The sequence below is a fragment of the Podarcis liolepis genome (genome assembly GCF_965112155.1).
Source record: "Podarcis liolepis genome assembly, chromosome: 7".
Lineage (NCBI taxonomy): Eukaryota > Metazoa > Chordata > Lepidosauria > Squamata > Lacertidae > Podarcis > Podarcis liolepis.
The window spans coordinates 65,777,946-65,790,397 of NC_139561.1; the positions used below are offsets into that span (position 1 = coordinate 65,777,946).

The following is a 12,452-nucleotide window of genomic DNA, read 5'->3' on the forward strand; positions in this document are numbered from 1 at the left end:
TGTAATGTGTGTTCACTCTGTTAAAATAACTCCAGGTTCATGCTGTTTCTCTACCCTACCCCATCCCAGATCTGTCCACTTTGGCAGAGAAAGCTATAAAAGCCATAAAAACAAGACTTTGCATACTGCATTTGAACCCCCAAGCAGAAAAATCTCAATTCAGTATCGGCTGCAGAATTTCCCATCTTGAGAATCTTATTTTTAAAAGGCAAGTTTATAGCCCTTATGGCTGCAGAAGATGGTATTTAAAGTGAGTGCGGGAAGAAATTTCTGTGTGGGCTCCTGTTCTTCCGAATAAGTAGTAGGAGCAGAATAAATAATGCACACTAAGCTATATGCAGATGTGCATGGCTTTTGCATAATTCACACAGGCTGCAAAATTCAACTTTGCAGAACTTGGATTTTATATGATTTCTGGACAGTGTGTGTACAGCCCTGCTTCTGAGGACATTTCTCCATGTCCACATTTGACTCCTGAAGGACTAATTTTGTATTACGGCATAAGCTTTTCTGGACTCGAATCTAAAAGAATTCAAATCCATTAAGTTTAATCCTCCATTGCAGATACAGATACATATGTTGTAAGCAGTGAGGCCAGAAAGAAATGAAATGTAAGAGGCACAGTGAGTCTTTACAGCAGCCGTGATCGGTGATGCAACAGTTTGGCAATCCTGAGTTGATTAACATCTACAGTGTGAAAGGAAGCCATTGTCTCTATTTAGACACAAAAGACTGGTAGAACACCTGTAAGCTGTAAGCGTAATCAAGAGGCTGTTGCTAAGAGTATAATGGGAGGAAGTTGTTCCTAAGGGCACACATTAGTTCAAAATGAGGCATGGTAAACTAATTGCCCTTTAGTGCCACATTATGCTCACAATCTGGCCATTTTTATACATTATGCAGAAGCAAATCAGAGGTTCCCAGGAGGGATGTAAGAAGGCATTCTTTTCCATTCCTCCCTGCATTTGTTGCATGCACCATTGTTTCCCTTCTGCTGCGGTTAAACTTTAACCAAAAACTACATTACTCATCTCATTGTCCGCTGTTGGTGAAATGAAATTAAATACGCAAACTGCATTGCCATTATGTTAACTTTACGCCATTCATTTCCACACACAGGAAATGTGATGCTAATGTGGGGAAAACACAATCAGTTATGTATCATTTGGGGACCAAAAGCAGCAGCAACAGTGAATACAAGTCATATTTGCTGGATCGATTTCTGTTCCAGACATGGGACGAATTAGCGAACATCAGCAATTTCTGTAAAACTTTCAATCGTAATTTTTTTAAAAGGCCAAATAAATGATAATAAAGAGATATTAGGTTGCAGTCCTATACACCAGGTATGTGGGGAGCTGGTAGCCCTCCAGATGTTGCGGGACTATGACTCCATCATCTGCTGGCCATTCTGGCTGATGTTGATAAGACTCCCAATTCCCATCTGGAGGGCTATAGGTTCCCTTCTCCGACTATACACTCTTTCCTCCTAAATCCAGTTGAAGTCACATGACAGCTTCTGAGTAGGCCTGCAGATGAGTGCATTGATTCGTGTTGGTGCACATTTACATAGAGGCCAATGGGGAGACAACTACTGAAAACCTAAAGCAGATCTGCTTGTTTGAAGCAGCTGGAGAAAACCAGGCAAGCCCAGTAAGCTTGACTGTTTTGTGTGCAGTGTAAGTCCAACCCCTCGCTGCAGTTTTAGTGTGCCACATTATTGCACGCAGTGCCTTCCTCCTGAGTCATCCTGCATATTTCCCCCCTGACTAATTCTGCTTTGCAATTAGGTGGCATAATTATGAGTCATGTAGGATTACCTTGCAGGGTGTGTTGAGCTTTAAGGGGCTGGTTGTTGCTTGCTCACTTTAAAACAGACGCCTTCTTATTGTTCACAGGTGGGAATTGGTCATAGCATATTCTGCTCCTTCAATAAAACACACACCTTGATATGGAATCCGATCATAGAAACTGCTCTTCTTGTTCAAAGCTTGAGAATTTGGACAAATGTATCTTAGTCAAAGCTGCCTCTCTTAAGACCTCCCCTCTGTTCTTATGAAATCACTCTTTTTGCCTGAGTTGTCAAGCATTGTTGTTCACAACTCCTCAGTAGAAACGCACTGATATGTGCCGGAATGGCAAAAGGTCAAGGGTTCTGGGCATTGCTGGGATGCCAAAGTAATTGTTTCTGGCGTAGGCTTGGCAGGGGGTTGGACTTGATGGCCCTTGTGGTCTCTTCCAACTCTATGATTCTATGATTCCTTGATAAAATTGTAAGAAATGGGCTTGTTTTATTTCTGAAATTTTCTAAAAACACGCTTTCGTGTAAAGCATGGATCATAGCTGTCAACTTACAGATTTGAAAATAAGGGACCAGCAGCCTCAAAAATAAGGGATCAGCAGCCAAAATAAGGGATTTTCCGAACATAGGTATGTTCAACTTCGGAGCCCCTCCAAGCCAAAGGCAGAAAAACCAGCCAGCAGCCAAACGAAGCCTCAAGCTGTGGTTCCCACAGCGCAGCAACCCGGCAAAGGGGATGCAGCAAGGAAAACCACTGTCACCTCTCCACTGGGAAGCGCTGAGCAAAGGCGAGTCCCCAGGCAACACGGCCGATTTGATCGGCACAAGGCATGCAAGCTCCACCCCCCAGTCGTTCTCAGACTCCTTATTGGGTGAGCAACGCAGCCAAGCAACACAGTTGGAGCCTCCCTCCTCCCTGGCTGGCAGGGAAGGAGGGAGAGGAGCTGCTTCCTTTGAAACCCGGGAAATTTAAGGGACATCATCAATAAGGGACAGCAGCGGGACACAGCGCTGGGATAAGGGACTTTCCCACCAAATAAGGGACAGTTGACAGCTATGGCATGGATCCCAGGGCAGTATAATTAAAAATAAAGAAATCGAACAGCAATACAATCAAAGCAGAATTAAATCTTAGGAATAATACACCCAAAAATATACAGCCAGCTAAGACAATACAGTAAATACATAAAACCATAACGTAACCCATGATTAATTCCATTGGGTTGGATTACTGCAATGCACTCTATGTGGGACTTCCCTTGAGAGTGAGACCTCTCTGCATATTATACCTGTGCCTGGAGATCTGCTCTGGTTGCCCATTTGCTCAGGTTCAAGGTGTTAGTGTATGAAGCCCTTTATGGCTTGGGACTAGTTCACTTGCACAATCGCCTCACCCCATATACTCAACCAGTTCACTTTGCAGAACTTGCACTGTTATACGTGCCACATAATGAAATGAATGTTTTAGTGCTGCAACACCTTCCCCTTGGAACTCCCTGCCTATTGATTTCAGGCACACGCCTTCCTTATATTCTTCTCAGCCCCTGCTTAAAACAGTTCTGTTTAGGCAAGCCTAGACAGACATGTAGAAGTTACATGAGCTTTATCTCTCTTTGGCTACTTTTGAATGTTATTTAATACTTGTTTTTAACTCCCCCGCCCAAGAATATTAATGTTTTATTTCATATTTTTGTAAGCCACTTAGAAGCTTTCTTGCAAACAGGCAGTATACAAATTTTGTTAAATGAAATAGTAACTCCTCCCCCAGGGCTTTTTCACACAGGAAGTCTGGGCAGCTGGGGAGGCTGCAGGAATGCTAGGGAAATCTTTCTAAAGAAAAGGAAAACACAAACGCCATCCTTGACCATCCTTGATGATAAGATGAGCTCCAAACCGTATGCTGACCCTAAAATTCTCAGTCCCCTGAGAACAAAATGCCTTTCACAGGGTAAGAAAACGTTTGAGAAATGGGGGGGGGGGGCAGATTTTGCTAGTCCTTCTCCTCCTCTTTCCTTGTATCTGGACCTTCCTTTTCAAAATCAATAGCTGCTTGTGTTTCATTTCCAATCCAGCCTTTTTCTTATTGTGGGGGGAGGGGGGCGCTACCTGGCGCAGCTGCTGGAAACAGGAGAAACCGCATACAGTTACCTTCTCAGTTTCCACTAGAAGGTTTGCAGGGAGAGTGTGTCCCCAAGGCCTTTCTGAGCAAACAAAAAAACCTCTTCTCCCTTTTGCTGTTGGCATCAAATGATAGCTTGAACTGGTGCCTAATTTTAGCCTCTTGTCTCCTGCTTGGGTCTCGTTTTGCGATATCCTTCCTGCAGTTTTTTCAGAATGGAGCTTTGCTTACTGCAGTTCATTGTGGCTGGGCTACAGCTCAGTGGAGATAAATCTGTATTGTGTAGACTTCCTGTTAGGGGGGTGGTGGGGTTCATGTATTTGGAGGAATTTCCTGGTACTTTTGAGCAGGGAAGCGAAGGAATTTTGGGGGAAAATTTCATGTGAACTTGAGTCTCGCCCATTGTCCCTTACTTTTTAACAGGGATGGAGCTGAGGCCAGAATTATTATTTATTACTGTTTTAGACTGCCAACCCGATATCTCTGGTGACAAATAGCTTACAAACAATCACCAAATTCCTTTAAAATATGGTTTTAGTTGCAAACGTTCATTATTTGGGGCTGTACAGGGTTTTCCTCAGCTTTGTATTTTATGTTATTGAATTATGTTCTACTCTCTTTCAATGCTTGGTATCAGTGTTTATTTTATTGATTTGTTTTTTGGCTACTCCTCCTTCTTCTTCTACATATTATTTTAGACTGTCTCCTGTAACCCACTTAGAGGTCTTTTTGTTCTAGTAAGAGTCATGGCTTCCCGCAAAGAATCCTGGGAGCTGCAGTTGTTCATGTGCTGAAGACTCCTCTTCCCCTCAGAGAGCTGCAAATGTCAGAGTGATTTAAAAATCAATCCCTCTTCCCAGGGGAACTCTAGGAATTGTAGCTCAGGGGAAGAAGGGTTGTCTGCCAGCAAACAGAACTACATTTCCCAGGATTCTTTGGGGGGGGGAAGCCATGGCTGTTTAATATTATACTGTATTGCTTTAAATGTATGGTGCAGGGGGCTCTCCTGCCAACAATCTCTCTCACTCCCCCTCCTGCCCAGTGCTTTAGTAGTGCATACCTATGCATGGTGACAGCAAGCACGTAGACAGGATCAGAAAGAAGAGCCTGTAAAAAATAAATTGCTGGCTGTGCATCCTTCTAGCCCTGGCAACTAGCCAAGAGGGTAGTACTTCTGGCTGGGTGACATCACAAGACACTACACAGGCCTTGAGGCTGTGAAAAGCTAATGAAGAGGAGAGCCTGCTTAAGCCTGTGCACAGATGGTTTGTCTTTCTGATAACTGGTTTGGAAGTGGGCAGGAGATTTGAGGCTGCTCAGTTATTGTGGGAGAGGGTAGAAGCAAGTGCACAGATCATGCTGTGCAGCAGGTCGTTCCTGCCCTGTGAAATGTGAGAATTCCTCTTGAGCTTTGTATCCCGTGCTTGACTGGGTAGGCTCAGGCTGGGGGTTGTAGTTTCTGCTTTCTAGTTGGAACAGGCACCTCCCCATTTACGTGGGGGTTACGTTCCGAGGCACCACGCGTTTAAGTGAAATTGCATATATCGGGAACACTGTTGAAAAAAGCTGCAAACACCACAAACGCTCCCTCCAACCCTCCTTGCTCAAACTCCAACTCTCCACAGGCCTCAAAGGTCGGTGCAAGAGCTCCTGGGATTGCACTTGCAAAGGCTCATGGGATTGCTAGGCACTGTTTTCATGCCATTTTTGCTGTTTTGCACTCGTTTGGGTCCGTTTTTGCTCCTTTTGTGCCACTTCCAGGTTTGCGGTGACGCACATGTTCGTGGTCATGCATGCCTTGAATGTGCACAAATGGAAAGTTGCCTGTATGTGGCTCTGAAGACTGTGCTCTAAACCAGCTTCAGAGCAGGGTTGGGAAAACTTCCCCACCCCATCGCCAGGCCCAGGGCAGCTTTTCCTCTTGAGTGACTTTCTGGAGGCTGCATGTCAGCAAATGGGTGGGCCAAAGCAAAAATATGGTCCGAGGCCTGAGCAGTAAGTAGATAGATGCAGAATTATACTTGCTGATGTCTTTAGTGTTGCTACCCCATGTGGTGAACCACTAAACTTTCAGGTGGAAGCTTTCTTATTGGAGAACCTTCCCAGCAGCCTCTGCCCATTGAGTCACAGGATTGTAGAGTTGGAAAGGACCATGAGGGTCATGTAGTCTTATCCCCAGCTGGCCACTGGATCTTCCTGAGCAGGAAGGAGTATAAAGGCCTTCCTTTTCCAGCTGTGTTTGCTGGAGCAACAAAGTCATCTTGAGCTGGGAACTAGTTTGCTAAGGGTGCTGAGAGTTGATAGGAGACTCCCTAGCCACAGTCCCATAATTCTCTGGGAAAAGGGATTGGCTGTTAAACCACTCTTGGAATTGTAGGGAGGAAGGGGGGGAGGAATTTGTACCGTATTTTTCGCTCTATAAGACACACATTCCCCCTCCATAAATTAAGGGGATATGTGTGTGTGTGTCTTATGGAGCGAATGCAGGCTCCTTGGCTTCAGCGATAGCAACGCGAAGCCTCCGGAGCGCAGCGGGAGCTCCCGCCGCGCTCCGGAGGCTTCGGGTTGCCTTCACTGAAGGCGAAGGCAATTTGGGAGAGGGAGAGCTGCACAGCCCCCCTTCAGTGAAGCGGGAGGAGAATTGGAAGGGGCTCCGTTTCTCCTGCCGCTTCGCTGAAGGGGCGCTGCGCATAGAGGGGGAGAATTTTTTTTCTTGTTCTCCCCCTCTAAAACAAGGTGCGTCCTATGGTTGGGTGCGTCCTGTAGAGCGAAAAATACGGTAGTTTTATTCACTGCTGGGCAGTTATCACTGGTTACTAGTCATGATGGCTGTATATGACCTCCAGTAGCAGATGGAGACCGTATGCCTCTGAAAAGCAGCTGTTGAGAGATCAGGAGTGGGAGAGTGCCATTTCACTCATGTCCTACTTATGGGCTTCCTGTAGACATCTACTTGGCCACTGTGAGAACAGGATGCTGCACTAGATGGGGCCATTGGCATGATCTCATAGGGCTCTTGTTGTTTTATCTTCTGGGACAATTCCTGCCTACCCCTGCCAACTTCAAAGGTGGGAGGAAGACCAGTTGCCTATCACATTTGCCAGAGCACAGTAAAACCCTTGAAGCCTGAATGCAGCTATACTCTCTCTCCTTTCACCACCACACTCCTCAAGGCGCCCTGCCTTAAGCCGCTGTTCTTGATGAGCCACTATGGGCTGTGAAGTGGGAGGCTGGCCGGCTGAGCCATCCAGTGCAATCCAGCAGGATGTTCCAGTAATTTTGTTGCTCAGCTCTTGTGCATTGATGGAAGCTTGCTCAGAAAGAAATACCTGCTGATTGTGCCCCATGTTAATTAGTACAAATGAGACAGCTGTTAGTTCATTTTCGGGGGAGGGGTGTCAATCTATAATGAAGCATAACACCTTCACATTTCTTGGCCCAGCCATGCATATTATCCTTAGGAATTTGTTCCAACTAGCATATATTGAGGAAATCTGTTGCTCTTTCATTCCCATGCTATAACTTTGGCCGGCACTGAGGAGTCTTATGCGTACAGAATGCATCCCCAGCCTTTGCATGAACCATTGATGAGTCACAGGAAAGTCTTTAAAAAAGAAGTTATACGCAACCTCTGGGTTTTTCTTCCATATTTCCAGCAGTGCAAAACCAATTAAGGGGTCATTTTTCCTTCCTCCAGAAGCATTTTAACAGAAGGGGTTGCTAAAGCATCCCCACTTGTTTGTGAAAAATGCAACACAGAACTAGAAGTTTTAATTAATATTTTTTTATTAATTGATTTTTTTAAAAAATCCCACCTGTCCTGAGTGCAACCAGTTGTTATGAAACCCGAAACATCAAGTCAAGTGTCCCAGGTTGAGGGGGAGGGCAGTTGGGGCATATCCCTTCTATCCAATCATTTAATGTTTTGTACCAGGTACCCTTAAACAATAAACCTTCTTAATTCCACAGAGCTCCCGGAAAACTGGACCGACACCAGAGAAACCTTATTGGAGGGCATGCTCTTCAACCTGAAGTACCTGGGCATGACACTCGTCGAGCAACCCAAAGGTGAAGAGCTATCTGCTGCTGCTGTCAAAAGAATTGTAGCCACGGTGAGCTGCCCTTTACTTCATATCCTCACACCCCCAAATGTCCTCCGTTACGCCTAGGCTAGAAGGGTATCAGCCATAGTAGTAAATATGCAGCTTCCATAGCTCTGTCCTGTTGAATCCAGAGCAGCGCTTGAAAGCTGAGTTTTTGGCTCTATCTCCCATTCGAACTTAAGATAGGTTTGAAAGTTTACTGGAAATGTGGATGACTTGTGCTTTTGTTTTTGTAATTCTTTGGAGGATCTCAGATGGGGGCTCTGTTTCTGTGGTCAAGTGAAGGGTGTTAGCAGGTTTGGAAAACCCCCAAAATTCACAAAAGTACAAAACATATTTTAAGGAAATTTTTGAACTAGGGGTGCAGAGGGGGAACCCCAAACAAGTGCTCTGTGGGCATGGAATTCTGGTTAGATGTTGGGAGGGGTGGAAAAATGAGGAGGGAGGGAAATAGGATGGAGTGACTAGACGTCTGAACAGCAGCACTTCACACTGCAACTTTCTGCTACAGATCCTACATGTTAACACTTCAATTCGGCCTATAGCCATGCACTCTAAACTTATGTTCAAGAACAGTAGGGAAACTCGTTCAAGTGACATTAAAAACCATTAAAATTCAGTTCATAAAACAGAAAGCAGTTCATAAAATGCATAAAATGCTTTGCAATTATAGGAAATTAGCCAACATAAAAGTGGCCTGATTTATAGCAAGTTACTAAAAACTTGCTTGAATAAAGGAGGCTTTGCATATCTTGCTAAAAATCTGTAGAGTTATACTTGGGCGGGTTTCTTGTGGCAATGGATTGGGGTGGTAGCTAGCAAAGATCCTGATGTTTGTCCCCATCAAATGAAGAAAGAGGAAGAATATCTTAAGCAGGGGCCCGTCTGATGACCTCAATCCACAGGAGGGCTCCCATGGGGTGTGGAGGTGTTTCATGGGGCCAAATAAACCGCTACGTGATATATTTGAATTTTATTGTTTTGTATGCTTCATTCAATTTGTTTTCCTTGAATTAGAATTAGCATGAATCATGACATTATGAAGCCTAACTTAACCTCTGCAGTTTTCAAAATTCACAAAAAGAGTTTCTAGGCCAAGGATGAACCTGCGGCTCCCTGGGTATTTTTGTTGGTCTCCAGTTCCCACCAACCCCAGCAAACATGGTCAGTGGTTGGGAAGTTGACGTCCAACAAAACTGGGAGGGCAACAGGCCCCTCATGCTCCTCTTCTAGGCCATATGAAAGGCAACCTCTCATGTGTTACCTGCTCCTGCAGCTCAGCTATGTGCTGTGACTTGCATATATTCTCCTGGTGGATAGGAGGAGAAAAGCTCATTGTCTGCAAAACCAAACCCCCTAGTTTGTAAACCAGAGTGTTTTCATATTAGAGAAAGAAAGAAGAATATTGCTGAAGAAATGAGAGCCTGCAGCCAAATGTTTCATTGCAGAGCGTCCCTGTTCAGGGCCTTCCTGCACGATACTCTATTCTATTCCTCTTCTCACCAGGTTTACTGAAGAGGAGCAAAATGGTGCAAATTTTTTTTTGCAGGTTTTGGGGGCTGTTTCCAAGTAACAACATCTGCCTGTTATTCCTGTACATAGTTAATATGTGACTTTTAGATAAGTTGATTTATCTCCACCAGACCCATGAAACACATTGAATGTTTTCTTTCTCAAGGCAAAAGCAAGTGGCAGAAAGCTCCGGAAAGTAACCCTAAAAGTGTCTCCCAGAGGGATAATCCTCAGTGACAGTGTAACAAACGAGGCAATCGAAAACATCTCAATATACAGGTACGTTCCAATTGTAGTTTTTAAAGACGCAGAGTAAGTATTTAAGGCACGTTGATAAAACTGTGAAACTGGCAGATGCAAGGAGCATGGCTTTCTCAGTGGTGGCCCCACACCTCTCAGATTCCCTTGCCAGGTTAATAGATACGTTCTCTGTGAAGTGTGTTTCTCCACCACTTCACATTCCTCCAAAAGATACTCTAGACTGTATACTGGGTGGGGCCATTGCTATACAAGTTGAGACCCCCTTTTTGAACTCCCCTGAACTTGCCCCTATCCCCACTTTCCTTAGGCTTCACCAGTCTCCTATTATAATAGGCTCACCGCTTGGACTTCTCATTCTATCCACTCCTGTGCTTCTCTCAGCTTTCCTCGTTCTGATTCCTCACCAGGCCCATGCTTCCCACTCAGTGTTTCTGCTTTATCTCTGCACGCTGAGAGGAGAGGCATGACCTCCAGACTGACCTGATTTATTGCTGGTGGGTCTTCCTGCAAAGACTTACACAGGCACAGCAGCCTCCTCCTCACAGCCTCATTGTTATGTGCAAATGCAGCCATACAGTCCCGCAGCACCTTAAAGACTAACTCATACGCTGTGGAAAAGAGCCGCACTTCATCAGATGTGTTACCCCCAGTTGAAAGGTGTGTGTATGTTTATAGGCAGCCCTGTATAGGGATGTTTTTAATGTCTGATGTTTCACTGTGGTTTTATCATTTTGCCTCTACATAATGATCATAGAATTGTAGAGTTGGAAGGGAGCCTGAGGATCATCTAGTCCAGCCCCCTGCAATACAGGAATATGCAACTGCTACGATACAGGGATTGAACCTGCAACCTTGGCATTATCAGCACTGTGCTTTAACCAGCTGAGCTATCCTTCTTAATTTGTTGGAAGCTGCCCAGAGTAGCTGGGGCAACCCAGTCAGATGGGCGGCATATAAATTTATTTATTTATTTAGGCTGCAAAGGGTAGTGGGGGTAAAGAAGTAAAGAGTGGGTTCAGATAGCATGAAATGCAAAAATTACAATTTGTGATAATTCAATTGAAGCTTAAACGTACGCTGATAAACATTGCAGCCGTTCCCAACAGCACTTATTTGGTGATGACTCAGTCATCTTAGCTTTGCTGAGCTAATTAGCGCCTGCAGCGGGGCAGGAAGCCATCGCTGTGATCATCCCCAAATGAATAGAATCAAATGTCTTGATAAGTTCTCATTCTGCAGCTTCATGCTGTAGCCTCCCTTTGAAATCCCCTTTGCAAGAGAATTGAAACCAGGGGTGGCTGGTAGGCAGAAGGCAGAAAGGTCAACAGTTGGTGGAGCCAAAGCCAAGGAGAGTCAGAGCCAAATCATTCTTGTTTCCTCCCCATCCTCCTCTCTGCTGAGTTCTATAATGGCAACGCTGAGAGTAAGGAGGAGGAAGCTGACAGCTAGGGCCACCCTGGGACTGGATTTAAGTAAGAAAGCAGGTGGGAGCTGTCAGAGGCCTTCAGCAGTTTCCGGGAAGCTCGGTCATTAGTTGAAAGTAGTTCTGGGTGACGTCTGTGGCCTTCTTCTTCATGGCCTCTTGCGTACACTGTGTGGAAAAAATCATTAATTTCAGAGGCTACCAGGAGTGGTATTTTACTCCTAAAGATGAATAAAGTTTGTAGATGTCACTTAGGAGGGCCGCTCTGGAACCCGTTTTCCCAAAAACACACTAATTTTTTGCTTGCTGAATGGATTTCAGAGTCTCTACTGCTGTTACAAAAACCAGCATTTAACAGCTTAAAAAAACCAATTACAGGGGAAGAGGGAAAACATAAGTGCCTCTTATAAAAACAAAGCACTGTGAAGCTCCATGTAGGACAAATGTAGGCCACACCGGAGCACAACAAGACACTTAATGCAATGTAAATTAATTTTGAATGTATTTTAAACCCTGGAAAACTCAACTGGTAGATCAGGCATTGCTTTCCTCAAGAGGAACAGCCCCTTGCTCATGACAAAGGGATGCTTGGTACAGCTTTGTGCTATGGGACAGCCATTTGAGGGTATTACAGTTTTGGGGCCAACGTCACTAGTATTTTTATGATTAATTTATCACTCTTGCACCATCAATATGCATGGTGCATTGCAGAATACAAGAAAACATAGGAAGCTGGTTCGCTCACAATGCCAAGCCGTAGTTTTTCAACAAACCGCAAGTTGTTACACAGATGACTAAACAAACCATGGCTTTTTTCTTCACAAACCAGTCTGATATGGACATCGTTCTGCACAACCGTCAGCAAGGCCAGTTTCTCTGTCATGCTGCTTATCTATGAATGCCCTTCCAAGAACAGATGAAATACCCACAGTTGTTTTTGTAAGACAACCTGCTGCAACCTCCTGCCTATGAGAGGTGTTTTGGACTTCATTTCCATTACCCCTGCCAGTGGCTAGGTTTCTGGGTGCTGGTGTCCCAACAAAATCTGGAGGGCACCAGATTGGGGAATGCTGTTAGAAAGACATCCCTCAGGCACCAGCCGTTATTGGCTTGTAGAGTTCAAAGCTGTTTTTCGCCCAGTCAAAGGGAGCGTCATCCTGCCAAAAGGGATATTCCTCAGCTCATGGGCTGAGCGCCTGTCGTCATGCTGCTTTAATGATGCTTGAACCTGTG

General features: G+C 44.9%; 1 protein-coding gene across 2 annotated transcripts in view; it reads left to right on the forward strand.

Annotated features, from left to right (window-relative positions):
• The window catches only part of LDLRAP1 (low density lipoprotein receptor adaptor protein 1), a 66,314-nt gene that overhangs the window by 21,459 nt on the left and 32,403 nt on the right, over positions 1-12,452 (forward strand). The window contains exons 1-3 of one of the 2 annotated variants that reach the window (XM_083512019.1): positions 5,707-5,915; positions 7,890-8,032; positions 9,702-9,814. In XM_083512019.1, the coding sequence (XP_083368145.1) occupies positions 5,897-5,915; positions 7,890-8,032; positions 9,702-9,814 (275 nt within the window). In that variant the 5' untranslated portion in view covers positions 5,707-5,896. Of the gene's footprint in view, positions 1-5,706; positions 5,916-7,889; positions 8,033-9,701; positions 9,815-12,452 lie in introns of those variants that run through there. The other variant, XM_083512018.1, reaches the window with a different exon arrangement.